General features: G+C 49.3%; 1 protein-coding gene and 1 pseudogene across 1 annotated transcript in view; both read left to right on the top strand.

Annotated features, from left to right (window-relative positions):
• The window catches only part of LOC119173990 (uncharacterized), a 96,476-nt gene that overhangs the window by 67,752 nt on the left and 10,721 nt on the right, over positions 1 to 18,003 (top strand). Inside the window, exons 26-27 of the mRNA XM_037424773.2 lie at positions 1,500 to 1,575; positions 7,141 to 7,298. Coding sequence (XP_037280670.2) covers positions 1,500 to 1,575; positions 7,141 to 7,298 — 234 coding nt within the window. The remainder of the gene's footprint in view (positions 1 to 1,499; positions 1,576 to 7,140; positions 7,299 to 18,003) is intronic.
• LOC142802634 (uncharacterized) lies at positions 9,692 to 10,269 on the top strand (annotated as a pseudogene).

Here is an 18,003-nt window from a genome sequence, read left to right as displayed (position 1 = left end):
CTGAATGAATGAATACAAAGAAATGATGGCGGCTTCATAATAGTGGCGCTAAGCCTGGAGTATGTGCCGAACTGGGTGGCCTTTCCTGTTTTCTTTGTTTCTTTATTTATTCTCTTTCTATTTCGTTTATTTTTTTTCGTTTATTTCTTTCTATTTCTGTCTTTATGTCTCTTTTTCTCGTTCTCTCTTTGTTTTTCTTTCTGCGTTTTTATGCCATTTCGTTTCTCATTATTTTACTCTTTATTTCTCTGTCTTTTCTCCTTCCTTTTATTGTTTTCTCCTCCTCGTTCTTTCTATTGCCTTCTTTCATTTTCAATTTTCTTACCTACCTACATTATCCAGCTCGTTCTCTCTATCTTATTCTTTCTAGCTCTTCCTCTTTCAGGTGTCTCACGAGCTCCACTTCACCGAGCGTAGTTCTCGTTTAAACCTCGCATCTTACTCGGTATTAGGACTTGCCCATTTACTGAGCCCCACACCTACCTGTGAAAATTCTCACAATTGAGCACAAGTTACCAATAGCTTACACAATATTGCCGTTAAAAACGGCTACAACAATGTCTGCACCTGTAGCCTGTGTGGCTAGTTATAAATTTATTCTATTAGATTAGTTTTCTATATAGATGTAAGAAGCAGAAGGGCCGTTATTGTAATGAATCCAAGCATTATAGATATAACAGTGTCGCTTTAGTGAAATACTTTTCTCAATAAATACGTATCAAAAGTAATTAAAGCCCCAATACATATACAAGTACACTAGCGGTACAAAAACAAATAAGAGTAAATATTGTAAAACTACTGTATATAAAGGCACTAGAAGTTAAAAAACTCGTTCGCGCACTTAATAGAGCTTTCCTTTTTTTCAGACACACTCAACCTTATATCAAAAACACAATTATGAAAATTTAAATGACAACATTGTTAATGGTGTGGTTACTATTTGGAAACATTGTGACTTCACTTCATCAAGAGATTAAAGTTGGGGTGAACGAGCAGTTTTCGCTACTGCGATTGCCACGATTGAATATTGTGTATTACTTGCTGCTTGGTAATTTCTAAATTTATGCTCAGATTGTAGTTACTTGAAAGTTTCACCAAACTAAACGTCGCACATATATGGTAACTCGTTTCGGAAAAAAAAGGGAGGGGGGCGAGGAGGAAAACTAGAGCCAAAATGGCGCGTAAAGACTACACGCATTCCATAGAAAAAACTTTAAAGAAAATAATTTTGAATAAACCAGGCCAGCACAGGAATTACTGGATGCATGAAAACAGTTATTACTTACTTTACATCTTCTAAAACACTGTGAATACCTTTTGGTTGTGAGTAGTTGAGCACAGCACCCGAACTTTGCGAGATACGTGCTATGGTCTTAGGACGTCCAGCCATGGCTTCTACCAAGTGTCAATTAAGATTTCAGCACTAGACGAAGTGACATTGTGACTTTCTTTCTGGAGCTTTTCTGTACCGACGGGCTCACGCCTGAAATTTGTTGCAGCGACACAACGATGTTCTTCAACTGTGTTTAGACACCATGATGGAAATGAAAAGATCAAGTGGCCGGAAGTTAACAGGTAAGTCAGTGGGCGAACATTTCGTTTGAGTGGTGACACCTGTCGGAGCGAGAAAGAAGGAATTGAGCAGTGCAAAGTCTGCTTTCCTTGCAGAGTTTTTTGCGGAATTAGATGCACCTAGCAAGTTGAAAGAGCAATTGAGTTTAATACTGCGCATGCTTTTCGCATTTAACCACCAGAAAGAGCTATGAGCTTCTCTCCGCAATTTGGATGTGCCACTGAAGCGCCACAAAGTGCTTGTTGGATCACTCGTCTGAACGATGGTAATAACAAAAGCGAAGTCGCCGCTACGAAGAAACGCCGCTAAAGACCCTAATTAAGCGTTGTAAACTGCCACCGACGGAAAAGACTGAAAAACGTTCGGTTTTATCTTTCCATCATGGCAGTATGAAGCAGATTGGCTGAAGCCGGTGGCAAGAGACAGTGTGATAATGCGGCTTTAAAGTTACTGTTTAGCGTCGCCCTGGCGGATAAGCATCGCTGCAGCTCTTGATGTCGGGATCTGAGCCGTCTGGTTGTTTCAGGAAGGTGCCCGTACTTTGGTTACAGTCCCCTCGGCCTGCGGCTTGTTAGCTGTTCGGGGTTAGCTTTGGTGTCTTCTTTAACACTGGGGCTGGGTTCGAGGCTTGGTGGGGGCGTGCGGAACGTTAAAGACCCAACACGCCCTTCAGATGTCACGGTGCCGTGAAGTGGACGAAGGGAGCCCACTCAGTGTTCAAATGCAACGGCTTATTCGGCTGGAGATCGCCGCTAGGGTGCTGTGAAGTGCTGACCGGCCTCACCTTGGCTCCTGCTTTCGTGGCGTTCCAACTAGCATCACGGCTCACGACCACCATCATTTTGGGCATCCGCGTAACAAGCAAAATGTCAGCGATCGGCGGACACTAGCCACCGCCAAGGGAGTCCCTGTTTTCGTTACTTTTGCGAGGCCACACACCCGCCCGGCTAAGCCTAACACATAACGCAAGCCTATCGAGAGACGTGCCGTTAGCGCGCGGTGCGTGCTGGCGACGCTCGAGCGCTTCTGGGAGCATTGCGCCGGCGCCAGCTCACGCGACGTCCAGTTTGCAAGACGAGCCGAGAAGAATAAAAAACAACCAAAACGTACAGTGATCAGCTGGACGATGATACGAACGCCATGCATTTGAACGCGACCGAAATGTAGAACGCAGAGACTTCCTGGTGGTATGACGAGAGCAGTGGCAGAACAATGGAACGTCAAAGCATTTGGATTACCACATCAATAAAAGACAAGAAGAACGCGGGGAAAAACACGACGCCACAAGAGAAACTTCGCAAGGAAGAAATGACAACGCAGCAACACCAATCGCACCGTCGCAAGCGTATGATGCCACCCCTACCGTTTGACGACTACAAGGTCGTCTACCGCACGCAAGCATGCCTCGAGCTAGCAAAGTGGAACAATATCGCCATCATGCAAGCCATCGGAAGGGCGAGCGGTCTGTCGCAGCAATATTTTTGCGAGAAAGTGTGCGTGCAAGTGCAACGCCAAGAAAACCTGATAATAGCAAGCACGGCGGAATGGGAAGACGTGAAAAAACTTGAAGGTATCACCAACATCCAACTTGGTGGCCCTTTCTTCACCATAAACGGCAACACGAGAACGCCGGACGACGTCTGTCGTGGTGCCATAAGCGGACTTCTGCCCGGCACGACCGAAACCAAACTCAAGGCCGGCCTTCGTGCACCAGTGAAGTACACGATTCTCCATGCCCGTATGCTTGGGCAATCATCAGCTGCAGCGATCTTTTTCCAAGGGTCGCATGTTCCTTATTACGTCCGTTTCTACAGTCTCAAATTTCGATGCAGGCCGTATTGAAAGTCGGTGCAATATTGCAAAACCTGCGGCAACACGGGACACCATCAGGATGTCTGCCCCCTACCACTTCAAGGTTTCTGCTCTAATTGAGGCAAGGCCAACCAATCATCAGACCATGCGTGCAGAACCGTCTGGAAGATATGTGGAGAGAGGCATGAAACTGCAAGCAAAGATTGCATGAAAAGGCTTAAACCCAATCCGCCACCATTCCGCATCCGACAGCAACAAATGGACTGGATGAAAGCACAAGACTGCCGCAATAGTCTGGGGAACGAAGACTTCCCGGACCCAGGAAGCCAAATGACCAATTTGAGCAGCACCGCCAGCGTCACTCCTGCACAAAGCTGATCACGGCCCATACTCCGACGAAGCTCACGATCCCCATTCCGATCACGCTCACGCTCGCACTCGCCCAAAAGAGTGAGCTATGCTACCCCAGAGAGTGGTTCGAGTAGCTCCGGAGCAACAAGCAAGTGCGCGTCTTCGTCCGGGGGAAACGAACGGTGGCTCGTTTGCGCCGAGCGGGGGAAGGGGAGGAGTCAACATCTGGAAGCAGTTTCAGCAACCGATCCTCCGCGGGTTCGGAGGCTCGCTCGTGACACAGGGGTGCTTGGAACACAACAACAACGAAGCCTTACGATCGCTCCAAGATAGGGTGCACAATCAAAGAAGTGCATTACAGGATCAAGCCAGTCAACTGCAAAGTTAACAAGCCACTATCGACAAGCTGATTCATAGCCACCAGAAACATCAAGACAGCATGAACTAGCTTCTTAAGAGAAGAGAAGAGAACAAGAGGGAAAGGAAAGGCAGATTTCTAACCAGTCTGGAACGACTGGTAGGCTACCCTACACTGGGGATATGGATTTGGGAGTTTGAAAGATGGAAAAAGGGAGAGAGAAAGGAAATACAGATTGCTAACCAGTCTGGAACGACTGGTATTCTAACCTACACTGGGGAGAGAGATTTGGGAGCTTGAAAGATGGAAAAAGGGAGAGAGAGGAGAGCATGCAGATGCGTTGGGCTTACAAATGCTGATGACTTCGAACACTTTCACGCGCAATAACTGACGAAAGTCCGAAAATACGCGGTTTTAGTCCACTGGCGTTCCACTGAATGATGGATGCTTCCTTGACTTCTCAGAAATGATGGCGATCGTTAGCCATATTTCGACTCGAGCAATTCAAGTACTGGGCAGACGTTATGCCCACGTCGAACAAGATCTCTCGGATGGCATTCATAAGAGAACGAAGCATGTTTATGACTTTACCATCTTTCTTAAGTGTTTCATCAGTGGTTGGAGAAGACCCCTGAGTGGGCGTGGTCTTCTGACGTTCTATGGTCAGTGGACGATTTGGAAGAATAGGCCATTCCTCTGTAGCGATAATTCTCCCCACAGTCTTCTTTGAATTTGTCGGTCCTGTTGTGGCTTGACGTAACGGTGCACCAGTAGATGTGGCGCTGTCGTTTCGAGCTTGTGAAGTCTTTGAGGTCGAACTATGTCACCAACGCTGCTGCCGACGCCGGACTGTTTCGGCAGCATCTATGTGGGTTGAATTGCCTCTGACCATTTGCTTAAGCACCACGCGCTCCTTTTGAATTCGAGGGCAGTCTTTAGATGAAGCAATGTGTGAGATTACAGTTACCGCATTTAAGAAATGTGGATTGACACGCATCTTCCAAATAGGGTTCTGCGCACCGGGGGCACCGTAGTGAGTTCGGGCACACGCCCTTGACGTGACCTAATTTTAAGAACTGGGGGCATTGAAGTGGCTTTTGCACAAAAGGCCGAACAGGATGTCGAAAATGTCTGACTCTGACACGGGATGGTGTGCAATCGCCTTTGAAGACCAGTTTCACACAGCGTGACTTCCCAAGGCGGTATATCTGAGCGATGTCAGTACCCTCATTTGCCGGTTTAATGAGAGTAGGGAAGTCAGCGTCGGGAATCGCAATGTCTACGTCGTGTATCACACCGGCTATGGATACGCTGTCAATCGGTAAAAAGGGGCGCACTTTGATGCCGCCTAGCTCAGTCACTTGTTTGAGTGGTCCAAGCACATTCACGTGTGATACGTCTATGGTGAGTTTATTTTTTTGCGTATTTAGTCTGATATCATTGATTTCATTAGGCACGACACGTTCAAAAAAAGTGGAGAGTGCTTGCCTGTTCAGAAGTCGCAGGTTGAGGACTCTTCTGGCACGAAGATAATGACGTGTGGCCAGCCTTCATGCCTTGACTTCATAGTCACTGTACTCGCAGAAGTGTGTAAGGCTGCGTTGACGATCTTTTTCTTCGCCCTCTCACTCTGGACGGGAATGAAATGATCATCGGATGAGTCGTCTTCGAAACCGGATGAGTACAGCTCTGTGCCCTCACTGTCACCGAGTGAAGTCCCTGTCTTCCTCACGGTGGTCGGCCGAGATGACTGCTGGCCAAGCGGTCCTTCGGAAGGCCCCACGTCCATGGCCACAAGACGTGGAGCCGAGGCACCAAAAAACCTGAAGCTTTTACCAAAAAATCAGAGAGCACAGAGAGGAGCGCTTGGATACCGAAACCAGCTTCTTAAAAAGTGTGAGGAGCAAAAGGACCTGATAGACAAGCTTCACCAGAATCGCGCTATCATCCACAAGCATGATGTAGAGCCGGGTGCCTTCTTTCTCTCAGCAAATGTGGAATGTGGTGTCGACGCCAATTTCCAGACATTACAAGCAACTTCAAAGAGAAGCATCCTACCACAGAGAATATTGTACAGACAGCAATAGCGAGTTTCGCCGTAAGCATAAACAACAAGATTACCACGTTTGACGCCAAATTGAACGGACTTGCAGCGCAGCTGAACAACTTCACAGCATACGTGAAGAAAACCTACGCCACCAAAGAGCACCTCGATATTTCGCTAAGTGACGTTCATCCTGACAGGAAGCGGGCACGAGCAAAAGGCCGAAGTTCTTCTCGTTCAGTTTCACCTACCCGGGAACGCCAACGAGGACCTGATCAAATTGAAGATGGCGATCCCTAACAAGAAGGCAACAAACATGCTCTCAACTCTCCGCATCTGGCAGTGGAACTGTCGGCTTGCATGCGCATGCGAAGCATGCGCATGCAAGTCTTTGTGATAGTATAGTGCACACCGTCCACTCATCACTACGATCAGGCACGCAGATATGCGCAAAGCTGCTCAACATGATGCGCTCACCAGTTAATGATGATAGCTGGCCGGCACACACTACACTATCGGAAAGGCTTGCCGCTCTTAGAATTTGATTTGACACTGATAGTACGTTTCAGGATTGCTGGTTTAAGCATTGGCATAAATTGATATTGTCGAGAAACTTCACACAGCTAGACTGTAGGGAAACAGTTCCTCGAGTCTTCTGCGACGTCTGCTGAACACCTAAAGCTTATGTAATAACAATGGCACAAGTACTTTTGATTGCAATCTGGGTCCCAACCGGAATAGATTTCTCGATCGCAATCCTTACTGTTTCCTACTGCTAGGATGCATAAAATATTCTGGACGGAACAGAGTGTACACTTCAAATAAATCCCTTCTCAAAGAGAAGTCATCACGCGCAGTTTGCAATCGTGTCGATCCTGATCGGGCGTAGCCGTGGTTCCATGTGACAATCCAGTGGCCCCTGAGCCTAATCTGCATCAGCCTTGATTACAATGAGAATTGTCCGGGTTACACTGGTATAGCAGTTGTTCTCCCGTCTTGCAGAAGCTGAAATGAAGGACGTGGCGGCCGAGATCATGGTGTTTTTCATCGCCGGTAGTGACGGTGTAGCCATAGCGCTGACATTCACGGCGTACAACTTAGCACTCTCTCCCGAATACCAGGACAAACTGGTCGAAGAAATTGACGAAGCCGTGAGCAAGGTAAGCCCGAGCTGACGTAACACAGGCGCATGTACTACAGTGGTGAGCAATGTTGGGGTGAACACGCGAGTGCGTGGCAGACGGCACTATCAGCGCAGTGTAACAGCCATCGTTGTAAAAGATCAGCATGTGCGCTGCGGTACGCTCTCTAATTCACGGCACAATGTCATGGATACGTTTGTTGATTGATTGATTGATTGACTGATTGATTGATTGATATGTGGGGTTTAACGTCGCAAAACCATCATATGATTATGAGAGACGCCGCAGTGGAGGGTTCCGGACATTTCGACGACCTGGCATTCTTTAACGTGCCCACATTGATTTAATTGTGGGGTTTAACGTCCCAAAACCACCATATGATTATGAGAGACGCGGTAGTGGAGGGCTCCGGAAATTTTGACCACCTGGGGTTCTTTTACGTGCACCCAAATCTGAGCACACGGGCCTACAACATTTCCGCCTCCATCGGAAATGCAGCCGCCGCAGCCGGGATTCGAACCCGCGACCTGAGGGTCAGCAGCCGAGTACCTTAGCCACTAGACCACCGCGGCGGGGCTTAACGTGCCCACAAACCTGAGCACACGGGCCTCAGCATTTTCGCCTTCATCGAAAATGCAGTCGCCGCAACCGGAACTCAATCCCGCGACCGGCGGATCAGCAGCCGAGTACCTTAGCCACTAGACCACCGTGGCGGGCAATATACGTTCGTCGTCTGCTAGCCGCATTTTAGATGTGGAACATCAATTGCTAGGGTCCATGTCCCATGGCGTGGACGTCGGCATCCGCACTCACGCTACGCATGCGCTACTTTCTTCCTTCCCTCTCTCCAACAGATGCCGTTACTTTCTCTACTTCTGTCCTACCACATGCTCGCGCTTCTCGCGCGTTCTCGCTTCTGCTGTCGCGGTACATGCGCTACTCTCTTCTCTTCTCGTCTCCTCTCCTTCAAGTGTCAATATAAAGCGGGTGCACATGTGCACCCTCACTTATACGCTGCGCCATCTCTCGCCTCGCAACGCTGACGCCAGCAGCGTTTGCTAGCAAGTTTCTTGATTTTAAAAATCGCAGCATATCCACGAGGTGAATGAAGATGAGTGGGTCGAAGCGTCCGTCCATCTGCCTGCCAACTATACGAAAGCTACTAATGCCATCTAGTGATACTCTTTCCGAAGAACATATACACACATCATCGTTTCATCAATTCATAAACTGGAGGTGGGTACATAATACTACCAGAAATATCACTACTACTACAAAGAAGAGACTGACATCCTTCAGATCTTCGCTTCTAAAACACACTGCCTAACCATTTGCTGGCCCCCCGCTATACATAGGCATTGGATCTTGACCACCAAGGTAGCGCCATGGAAGATTTCTCCTGTGCGTTGTTGAACAATAAAAATTCGGGCCGTGCGCGTTAACAAAAGGTGAGCTTCTGGTCTCTGTATCCAATCGCCGTCTTCTGTCTCTCAGTACCTATTAGCAGCGATTGGCATGTTCCAGTAGGAAACAACGGTCTATCACTACGTGCTTTGAGCCTCCTCCGTTTTTTCTTCTCTGCAACGCTGCGGTGAGGGACAGTGTTAGCGCCGCCGCCAGTGTAAGTGTTAGAGCCCGTTGCTTCGCATCTACACGTGGTTCTCTTTAGCAAGAGATGATGTAATGTTTTTTTTTTCCTGATAAGCTGATGCATCCTGCATTTCAAGTTATTTCCTTCTTCAAAGTTGTAATAAAAACATTTCAAATGTAAATTGTTCTAGACTCGTTTTAACATTCACATACATATTTAATCCAGATGGACCTTGAAGTTCAGTATGCAGCTCAACCGACAAAAAAGCGGCTAGCAGACCACGAATACATGACGTGGTGCGTGTGGTGGAATCGGTGAATGAAAGCGCATGAGCGATCTTTGCAACGAAGGCTGTTACGAGGAGCTGACAGTGTTGTAGCGACGCGGCCACCACCACGCACCCCCACGGACATAAAAACCCTGCGGTGCAGCATTCCAAGCAACGAGCTGCTCTCCTCTCCATCCCTCCTTCGTCTCTTTCACTCTGGCCACATACGGTGCACTGCGTGTACCCGCTCTAATTTTGACTCTAGTCGACAGAATAAAGTAGTGATTGATTTATATGTGGGGTTTGATGTCCCAAAACCACCATATGATTATGAGAAACGCCATAGTGGAGGGCTCCGGAAATTTCGGCCACCTGGGGTTCTTTAATGTGCACCCAAATCTGAGCACATGGGCTTACAAAGATTCTGCCTCTATCGGAAAGACAGAATAAAGTAGACGTTGTTACTAAAAAGACGGTTCCGTCTCGTACAACCTGGCTCTACAAAGTTGTGACCCGTAGTTCTTCGCGCCACTGCCGATGTATTGTAGAGTCATGCAGAGCAACGAGACGCACCTAAACACGGAAGCTAGTGGTACGACGGATCATGACGTTTCTGCGGTCTCCTTTTGACTACCAGCTTACTTGGACCGCAACCCTTCGATCTGGTTCATTCAAGTTGGGTCACAATTCGTGCTTTTTGGAGTGTGCACGGAACAACGCGAGCACCATCTTGTCATTTCGGCGCTGTAACCAGCTGCTGCCGAAGCAGTATCTGACCTGCTTTCCGGACTCCCTCCACCACACCATACAGCACTCTCAAGACTGCTCTGCTGGAGCGAACGACGGCATCACAGCGTTCCCGCATACAGCAGTAGTTGCTCTCCGTGGAGGAATTAGACGACTGCCGGTCCAGCCAGCTTCTTCGTCAGATGTGTCAACTCATGAGCGGCAACACCACCACTACTGACGAGAACTTGTAGTGCGAACTGTTTTTGCAGAGCCTTCCAGGCAATGCGCGAATGGTGCTAGCCACTGCGTCCACTTTGGCCCTCAACTGTTTGGCCAGCCTGGCAGACAAAGTCTTGGAGGTGGCCATGTGGCACTCACGTTGTGGTCATTCCACAACGTGAGTGCCGCTCCACAAACACCATCTGACCCTGCTTCTCCCATCCACGTGCTTTGCGATCGCCTAGAACAACTGGTTTCTGTCGCGGAGCGTCATTACACCACTACACGTCACCGAAACCGCAGCCGAAGCTCCCCACGTTATGGACGCGCACAACGCTCTCGGTCCCTTACAACACTTGGGATATGCCATTACCATCGCCATTTTGGACAGGACTCGCGTCACTGCCTCCAACCTTGCTCGTGGCAGGAAAACAGGCAAGCCAACCATTTAGGGTGATTACTGGTTAATGCCAACCCAAAGTCGCCTGTTTCACGTCATGGACAAAAACACAGGTAAGCAGTATCTGGTGGGCCCTCTGCAGAGCTCAGCATTATTCCAGCTCAAGAATCTTACCGAACAATACCCCTCATCTCCTACCTGCAAGATGTCAACGGTAGAAAGATCCCCGTAGAAAATCGCGGTCGCTCACTCTGAACCTTGGTTTGCGCCACGTGTTTTGTTGGGTTTTTCTCGTCGCTGACTTACGCCTTGCCCTCATTGATGCCGACTTCTTTAAGCATCATGGACTGCTGATCAACGTGAAACGGCAACGTGTGCTTCCCACTACTACACTGAATTCTGTCCATGGTGTTGTTCCCCTTGACTCGAGCACAATCGCCCCAAATACAACAGTGGCCGATGAACATTTTGCAGGAGTTCTTCGAGAATTCCCAAACATCATGCAACCGCCTGACTGGACAAAACCCGTGCAACATAATGTCCACCACCATGTCATCACCACTGGTTCACCTGTTTTTTCTCACCCACGGTGACTTGCTCCAGATAAGCTGAAAGTAGCCAGGGCTGAGTTTGAACACATGTTGGAACTTGAAATAATACTTTAAGCACAATATTGACAACGGTTGACCTTCATCTTCTTCATCTGTATATAATCATCATCACAAAAAAAACGTCGTCTTCGTTCGAAGGGTTGATCAGGCGATTCGGCCTAATGAACGCCGTCGAGACTCCAACGCTGCTACTGTCTTACAGAGTGGTGGAAGTGCTTTGATCCCCAAGTCCTCTCCGACGTCACGTTCCCCTGGAGCTTCGTTCGGGTCGCTGCTTGCTTCCCCCGTCTACTGTCATGGCTCAAGAACCGCTGCCCGGAACATCCAGCATCCCTGTCCAACAAAGCGTTCCTGCGTGGATCGTCAACGCCCGGCAGCGCGACCCACCCATCTTCTGTGGTCTTCCACGCGACGACGTCGAGGTATGGCTAAAATAATACGACATGACCAGTGTTCATAACTAATGGGATGAGCCTCAAAAACTTCGTCACGTCGCCTTCTATCTGTCCGATGTCGCAAAAACGTGGTTTTTTAACCACAAGAGCAGCTTCCCGGATTGGCCTACTTTCGCTCAACAAGTCCGTAGGATTTTTGGAAAACCGAACATTCATTCTGAAGTGTCGAAACGAAAGCTCGATGGGCGTGCCCAACTTCCCGGGGAGGCATACACTTGAACGTTGAAGACGTACACTTGACATTGAAGACGTCCTTGCCCTTTGCCACCACGTGAACTCAGCGATGACAGAAGCTGATCTTGTTCGCAACATCATCAAAGGGATAGGCTATGTCGCGTTTAACGCTCTGGATGTTAAAAACCCCACCACCATTGAGGACGTCATCACGACATGTCAGCATCTTGATGAACTCCAAGCCATTCGATTACACCCAGACTACCCAGACGCCAGTGACAACCGGCCGTCCTCGGATGCGGATTTGCGCGCGCTGATTCGCACTCTGATTCGCGAGGAACTTCAAGCGCAAGGGTTGTCATGTGCACCCACTGCACCTCGGCCTCACAATCAATCTGCTGGTCTGCGCGATATCATCGAAGAGGAGCTCTCATTCATGGCTGGCGCTCTGCCATCGAACACTACCGCGCCACCAACACCACCCATGACGTATGCGCAAGTCGCTGCCATGCCACCTGCCTTGGTTCAGCACGCGCATCCTGCTCCTGCGCAGTCCAACCTAGCAGGATTTGCACCACACTCGCCTGTCCCAGCGCCAGTACCAGCGCCTGTGACAGCTTCAGCACTCTACGCCCCCTGGCGCCCGCCTCGCCCAATATGTTACTATTGTGGCATTCGGGGCCATATTTCACGATTTCACCGCAAGCGCCAACAGGATGAACGCCGTGGCTACGATGTTTACGAAAGAGATTCGGAGCCATCCCCGAACCAGTACCAGCGACGACCTACGAAACGTTCTTTCTCTCCGACTTTACCACTCGCCGCACCTCGCCCCTGCTATCCCGGACGCCACCGGTCCCCTTCACCTCTACGACGTTCAACATCTCCTCTGAGACCAGCTGTACCTACTTCTGACTACCACTCAGAAAACTAGCTGGTACAGTTTTTGAAGGGAAAGCTGCATCGCTCGAACAAACACCAAGACCTCCAGAGGGCCCAGCCAACTTGTTATTAGTGTATGCGGAAGGGGTACCAGTTCAGGCATTGGTGGACATGGGGGCTGCTATTTCTGTTATTCATGCGGATTTGTGTACTCGTCTACGGAAGGTTACCACACCTTATACTGGCACTCTCTTACGTAGCGCAAATGACTCGCAGATACGGCCATCAGCACAGTGCACCGTTAGAGTTTTCACTGATGGTATCCGGCATCATATTCAGTTTGCCGTGCTGGATTCTTGTGCTTTTATGCTTATTTTAGGATGGGACTCTTTGATGCTGCTGCTTCCATCTCCTGTCGACAACAACTCATACATGTGCGAGAGACAGATGATATTTCCCCCAAAATTATCACGTGACCGGCTACGAACAGCCAATGACTTCCTTGTGCCACCTAACCACGAGCACGTTATCACGGTTATTTCTGACTCCATTGAACACGGTGACGTCCTAGTCAGTCCATCAGCCCGTTGTCTATCCAGAGGGATTGCACTTTCATCGAGTCTTGTCCGCTTCTCCAACGGCACCGCATTTCTCGCAGTAATGAATATCACCAATGAGCCGATTCTGCTGACCAAGGGCAGTGTTGTAGTTTCCAGCGTGGACACACAATCTATCTCTGTAGTGGCTTCGGATACCAGTCTGGTGGAATCACTTTCAAAACCAACAGATGCTCTACTCACTACGGCTCTCATCAATACCATCAGCACGGATCTCACTCCCCCGCAAGCAGACGAACTACTGGCGTTGTTGTCTAAGCATAAATTTTCTTCCGACGTACATTCCACTGCTCTAAGCCAGACTTCTGCGGTGGCTCATCGCATACACACCGACGGAACTTCTATTGTGCGTCGTTGACCATACCATGTTTCTTCCAGCGAACGTGACATCATCGACAAACACGTTGCTGATATGCTCAAGCAAAACATCATCCGCCCCACCTCAAGCCCTTGGTCGTCACCTGTCGTTCTCGTAAGAAAAAAAGACAGTTCGGTGCGATTCTGCGTTGACTACCGCGCATTATACAAAGTAACCAGAAAAGACGTATATCCCTTGCCTCGCATTGATGATGCCTTAGATTCCTTACAAGGAGCGGAATATTCTAATAGCCTTGACCTGCGCTCCGGCTATTGGCAAATTCCAATGTACGAGGATGACAAGGAAAAAACTGCCTTTGCCACACCCGATGGGCTTTACGAATTTAACGTCATGCCTTTCGGCCTCTGCAATGCGCCAGCAACGTTTGAACGACTGATAGACACTGTATTGCGGGGCCTTAAGTGGAAAACATGCTTATGTTACCTTGACGACATCGTCATATTTTCGTCAACATTCGAACAGCATGTGAAGCGCCTGGATTAAGTTCTGACGTGTCTCGCAGCTGCTGGCCTTCAGCTCAACACCAAGAAGTGCCACGTTGCTAGCAAAAGCATTAAAGTACTCGGACATCTCGTCAGCAAAGATGGAATCCGGCCTGATCCCGACAAGATTACCACCGTTCTTATTTTCCTGGTGCCTCAACGCGTCAAAGAGCTCCGAAGCTTTCTTGGCCTTGCGTCGTACTTCCGGCGCTTTATACGAGACTTCGCCACTATTGCTGCGCCACTTTACCGACTCCTTTCTTCGGGAGCGTCATACGTATGGTTGGAAGAATGCCAAATGGCTTTTGACACCTTGAAACGTGCCCTCACGTCTGAGCCAGTACTTTCTCATTTCGATAACGCCGCACCCACTCTCCTCCATGCTGATGCCAGTGGGCACGGACTCGGCGCTGTACTTCTGCAATGAACAGAGCGTTATGACGAACGTGTGATCACATACGCAAGTCGCACCCTCACAGCAGCAGAGAAAAACTACACCATCACCGAGTAGGAGTGTCTCGCCGTTGTCTGGGCCATCCAGAAGTTTCGACCATATCTTCACGGCCACCACTTTACCGTCGTCACTGACCACCACGCTTTGTGCTGGCTGTCGACGTTGAAGAATTTGTCTGGACGTCTCGGTCGCTGGATACTTCGTCTTCAAGAATACGAACTTGACGTTATCTACAAATCCGGCAAGAAACACAACGATGCCGATGCCCTTAGCCGCTGTCCTTTACAATCCTCATCAGGCACTCCTGGCCTGTCGCCAACTGTGAGTGAACCCGTCAAAGTGTCTCCGTCATTTCATTCACTCGCCGCTGTCGATTTTCTTTCCACCTTCAACAACGACACGTTCGCATCCCACCAACGCAGCGACACTTACTGTCGCTCTATAATGCAGCGCCTTCAAGGCTGCTCTCGTCCTCCCAACGCTCGCGCCCATCGACAGCTTCGGAACTTCAAGACTGAAAACTCAATCCTTGACCGCTTTGTCTTCCACCCCGAAGGACAGCGCTGGGTTCCTGTTGCTCCTCGTTGCCTAAGAGCGCAAATTTTGGAGGCGTTTCACGGTGACCCCAAGGCTGGTCATCTCGGTTTTCAAAAAAACCTATGAACGCATCCGCAGTCGTTTTGCCTGGCCTGGCCTGGCCTTTCCAACTGCGTAGCGCGATATGTTGCGTCATGCTCGCTATGCCAACGCCGCAAGCGACCCACTTCCTCCCTGGCCGGTCTTCTACAACCTCTTCCGTGTCCTGACGCTCCCTTCATTGTCATTGGCATTGACCTCTACGGACCGCTACCAATATCAGCTAGCCGCAAGCGTTGAATTATCACAGCAGTTGAACACTTAACAAGGTACGCCGAAAGAGCTGCACTTCCTTCAGGATCACCAGAGGATATTGCCACATTTTTTCTGGAGGCAATCTTTCTAAGACATGGTGCACCACACATCTTATTGAGCGATCACGGCAAGGCGTTTCTCTCGAAACTACTCGAACAAGTCCTCCACGCATGTAATACGATTCATAAGACGACATCCAGCTACCATCCCCAGCTTAACGGCCTCACAGAGCGCTTCCCTCGAACTTTGACCGACATGATATCTATGTATATCAACGCCGACCACACCAACTGGGATATCACCCTGCCATTCGTGACTTTTGCGTACAATACCGCTACGCAGCGCACCATGGACTATTCCCCATTCTTTCTCGTCTATAACCGTCAACCAACATCTCCGCTTGACATCTCCTTTTTTGACGTCCCTGTGAACTCGTCATCGTCATCCAGGGAGCACTTGATCTCTCGCCTGGCCGATTGTCGCCGACGCGCCCACCTCAATACACAGGCAAGCCAACAAGAGCGGAAGACTCGCTACGATGGCGTCCACCGCGTAGTTCACTTCAATACTGGAGACGAAGTACTGTTGTGGACACCAACGCGGGTTCCCGGCCTGTGTGATAAGTTTCAATCACGTTTCATCGGCCCCTATGCTATAGTCGAGCAGACGTCTCCTGTTAACTATCGAGTGACCCCTGTTGTCATGCCTCCCGACGGCCGTTTTCGTGGTACGGAGGTTCTTCACGTGTCGCGCTTAAAACCATTCGTGTGCCGTACACCACCGTCATAAACAGCAGCCTAATTGGCCGCTTCTGCGCGAGGGGGAAATTAGTGTAAGCACAATATGGACAACAGTTGACCTTCATCTTCTTCATCTGTATATAATCATCATCACAAAAAAACGTCGTTTTCGTTCGAAGGGTTGATCAGGCGATTCGGCTTAATAAACGCCGTCGAGACTCCAACGCTGCTGCTGTCTTACAATATGACCATCATCGAGCAGCTGGGCGTCTCCTCTCCACCTCATCCCCAAAAAGTCAGGTGACTGGAGACCCTGCTGAGACTACCTTTCTCTAAACGCAAAAACCATTCCCGACCGGTACGCCTGCCTCACATCAAAAATTTCACATCAGCTCTACATGGCACAACAGTGTTCTCCAAAATCGACTTCATCAAAGCCTTTCACCAAATTTATGTTACTGCACAGATGTTCCAAAGACAGCAATTTCCACCCTATTTGGCCCTTTTGAGTTTTTGAGAATGCCACTCGGCCTCCGCGAATCGGAACAAACGTCGTGGTCTGCCGTTTGTGTTCGCGTACGTCGACAACCAGCTGGTGGCAAGCTCATCCCACGAGGAACACTTGCAACATCTCTGTCATTTTTCGAGAGCCTGTCTACCAACAGAATTGTTGTGAACACTGCAAAAAGTGAGTTCGGAGAGTCATCTCTTGGTTTTCTGGGTCATCGCTTGGACAGCAGTGAAATTAGCCCCTTTCCTGAGAAAGTGGAAACAATCGTCAAGTTTCCTAAGCCCACATAAATAACCAAGCTGCGCCAATTTCTTGGGCTTGTAAATTTCTACCGCCAATTTATAAGGAGCTGTGCTACGCTGTTGGAGCCCCTCGACAATTTTCTCTGTGGCAAACTTTCGGAAACTGCCCTACCATGGAACATCACGACGGAAGAAGCTTTTAACTCCATCAAGAACCCTTTGGCTGAAGCCACATGTGCACCGCTGACGCACCAATATCCCAGTTATTCCTCAGCGCTCAAGAAGGATGCATCCTGCTCTGCACTTGGGGCCATACTCCAGCAAAAATTGAACAATCAGTTGCAGCCCCTTACCTTTTTCTCCAAGCGTATGACCTCTGCCCAAAGAAACTACAGCGTTTTCAGCCGTGAAATGCTCGCCATCTTTCTGATTTGATTGATTGATTGATTGATATGTGGGGTTTAACGTCCCAAAACCACCATATGATTATGAGAGACGCCGCAGTGGAGGGCTCCGGAAATTTTGACCACCTGGGGTTCTTTAACGTGCACCCAAATCTGAGCACACGGGCCTACAACATTTCCGCCTCCATCGGAAATGCAGCCGCCGCAGCCGGGATTTGAACCCGCGACCTGCGAGTCAGCAGCTGAGTACCTTAGCCACTAGACCACCACGGCGGGGCCGCCATCTTTCTCGTAGTGTGCCAGTTTCAACACATACTTGAAGGCCCCTCTTTTACAATTTGCACTGATCACCTCTCACCTCTCACCTATTCGATCGGCCGAACTGACTACTACACACACCGCACGAGGTGCGCCAGCTCGCCTTCATCTCGGAGTCTTCAAGTGATATACGCCACATCAGCGGTGTTGACGACGCTCCAGCTGAAGCTCTCAATGCCATCACCCGCAGTCGCTCCGAAACCTCCACCTTAACATCCTTTTCATTGAAACTCCAGGATCTGGCTGCAGCCCAATCTAAAAACACTAAGCTCGAACACCTACGCGAAGCATCCACATCCCTTTCGCTCAAACTCGTCACCTTTGATGATGTGCCAATTATTTTCGACATATCCACA

Source organism: Rhipicephalus microplus, chromosome 3 (assembly GCF_043290135.1).
Source record: "Rhipicephalus microplus isolate Deutch F79 chromosome 3, USDA_Rmic, whole genome shotgun sequence".
In the NCBI taxonomy this organism is placed as follows: Eukaryota; Metazoa; Arthropoda; class Arachnida; order Ixodida; family Ixodidae; genus Rhipicephalus; species Rhipicephalus microplus.
The sequence above is the reverse complement of the archived record's forward strand: the minus strand, read 5'-3'. Positions and strand labels throughout refer to the sequence as shown.